Here is a 2243-nt window from a genome sequence, read left to right as displayed (position 1 = left end):
GTATACATAGACGTGTTATTTTGAGCTCCGTCTTTTCGATCTCATTTCTGCCGCTTTTTGCCCCGCTGGAGCCTCTATTTTTTCAGACTTGTGATCAAAGCTCTTTGCTTGACCATTGATCATTTTTCGGTGTGTTTCTGGAGTGCCTTTGAATACTCTGCTGACATTTTCTTCTTTGGATTTTTCAATTGGATTGTACTGAATTTTCTGCTGTTATCGGATCGGATTTTGACAGTCATCCTGCCCTCTCTACCTCGGCGCGGGATTGCGGGAGGCGGGCCTTTCTNTCACAGCCGTTGATATGTTGGCGCGAGGCACCCCCTCTTCTTCTGGTTCGAATGACAGTTCACTGGTCTTGGATTCAAACAGTGGAGACAGACCACATGGCGTTCTTACTAAGCAACTGTCATCTGCGTCTTTGTTTACAAGCAAGTCTCGCGGTATGTCCACGGGAATAATTATGAGTCCGTCTAAAGTATATGCGTTCAAACAATCGTTAGCTAACCATTCTGATAATGTCTCGAGAATACTTCTCTCGAGCAAAGAATCTTTAGATAAAAGAAGGGAAATAGAGTCGGCTTTCAGGACCTGCCGCGAGGCTTTCTCTGAGCTCTCCGCGGTATACTTAGCATTGCTAGAGAAAGAGAACAATGCCGTTACGATTGAATCGGTCAAAGAAATGATAACGGATGCAGTTTCTAAGATGCGTTCAGACACTCTGCTGCATCGATCGGCCGGACTTATGTCCGAGGATGGCTCTGCACCTTCCGTCTCGTATGCTGCTGCTGTGAAATCTGCGAGTTCTATTCGTGTTGCTCGTGGTCCTACTGTCGCCGTCAAGAAGTCCACGGATATTCTCATCGTACCTAATAAAGATCAAGGATGCAAATACTCATCGTCTAGTGAGACTAAGGAGGCTTTAAAGAGGATTATCAAGCCGGCGAATTTTAACTTGAAAGTGAACAAAATAACTTCTACGCGTAACAACGGTGTTCGTATTGAGGCTGCGACGGTTGATCTGCCAAAAATTAAAGATTCGGCCGAGCTTGCGAAAGCAGGACTTAAGGTGAAACAGATTGCTAAATCAAATCCTAGATTGATTGTTCACGGGGTACCTATTGGACTTAACAAAGAAATTATTAGATCAGAGCTTATTGATCTGAATCTGAATTCGCATGACTCGCCTGAAGTCAAGGTCATATATATATTTCCACCCAAGACGGATCGTACTACTACCAGTTGTATAATTGAGGTACCGCCTGATGTACGAACCATGTTGCGTCGCGAGCAACATGTCTATATTAATTTTTCATCGTGTGTCTTCGAGGATTACGTGCGAGTGCTTCAATGTTATAAATGTTTGGCATTTGGTCATCTGGCTAAGAATTGTAAGGGTGCAGCTCTATGTGGTCATTGCGCGGGCGATCACGAAATGAGAGATTGTCATGCGAAGAGTGAAGCTACCACTTGCGGGAACTGCAGAAGATGGTTGCATAGTGAATCAACACACTCTGCACTTGACGGGAAGAATTGTCCGATATTGATAAAAAGGCTGCAGGAAAAGATTAAAAATATAAATTATGAACAATTCTCGTAATCTGAGATTACTTCTCTGTTATTAATCTGAAAGTAACCAGACTGGTAAAATATTTATTGTTACAATGGAATCTAGCAATGTGGAGCAGCATCTTTTACGTGCGTGTCATGTAAACTGTCAATCCTTGATGGCGCATTTAGACGAATTTCGGTTATTTTTCACCAACTCTAAATATGATATTATTTGTCTTTCGGAAACCTGGCTTAAGCCTACTATCCTGGATCAGATTGTCGAATTACCAGGCTACCAGCTACTTAGATGTGACAGAATTGGCAGGATGGGAGGTGGAGTTGCGTTATTGCTGGCAGATACACTTAATGTTAAGACTTTGACAACATCTAGCGGAGAATATTGTCGCAAACCCGAATTTTTAATTGCGGAGGTCTCTTCTGGTGGTGAGAAAGTTATAGTTGCAGTCGTATATAGACCGCCGCACTGTGGACATTTGACTGAATTCTTCACCATTGTCTCAGATATTTCTGTGCAGTACAGACACTGCATAATTTTTGGTGACTTTAATGTTGATCTTTTGCAAACTACGTATGATTCACATTTGATTTCTACTTTTGTCACTTCATCATCCATGCATCTTGTTCCATATGCACCGACACATCACACTCAAACGTCTTCAACGTTATTGGATCTG

General features: G+C 42.5%; 1 protein-coding gene across 1 annotated transcript; it reads left to right on the top strand.

Moving 5' to 3' along the window:
* The first annotated feature begins 301 nt into the window (after nucleotides 1–301).
* On the top strand, nucleotides 302–1597 carry LOC109862930. The gene has a single exon (XM_020443100.1). The coding sequence runs from the start codon at nucleotides 302–304 to the stop codon at nucleotides 1595–1597; it is 1296 nt and encodes a 431-aa protein (XP_020298689.1).
* The last annotated feature ends 646 nt before the right edge of the window (nucleotides 1598–2243 follow it).

This window comes from Pseudomyrmex gracilis, unplaced genomic scaffold (assembly GCF_002006095.1).
Source record: "Pseudomyrmex gracilis isolate BER0280 unplaced genomic scaffold, ASM200609v1 scaffold_2680, whole genome shotgun sequence".
Taxonomy (NCBI): Eukaryota; Metazoa; Arthropoda; class Insecta; order Hymenoptera; family Formicidae; genus Pseudomyrmex; species Pseudomyrmex gracilis.
Note: the sequence above shows the minus strand (reverse complement) of the source record. Positions and strands in the feature narration are given on the sequence as shown.

Coding starts and splice junctions, on each gene's coding strand:
- LOC109862930 (XM_020443100.1), top strand. CDS start 302: ATGTTGGCGCGAGGCACCCCCTCTTCTTCTGGTTCGAATGACAGTTCA.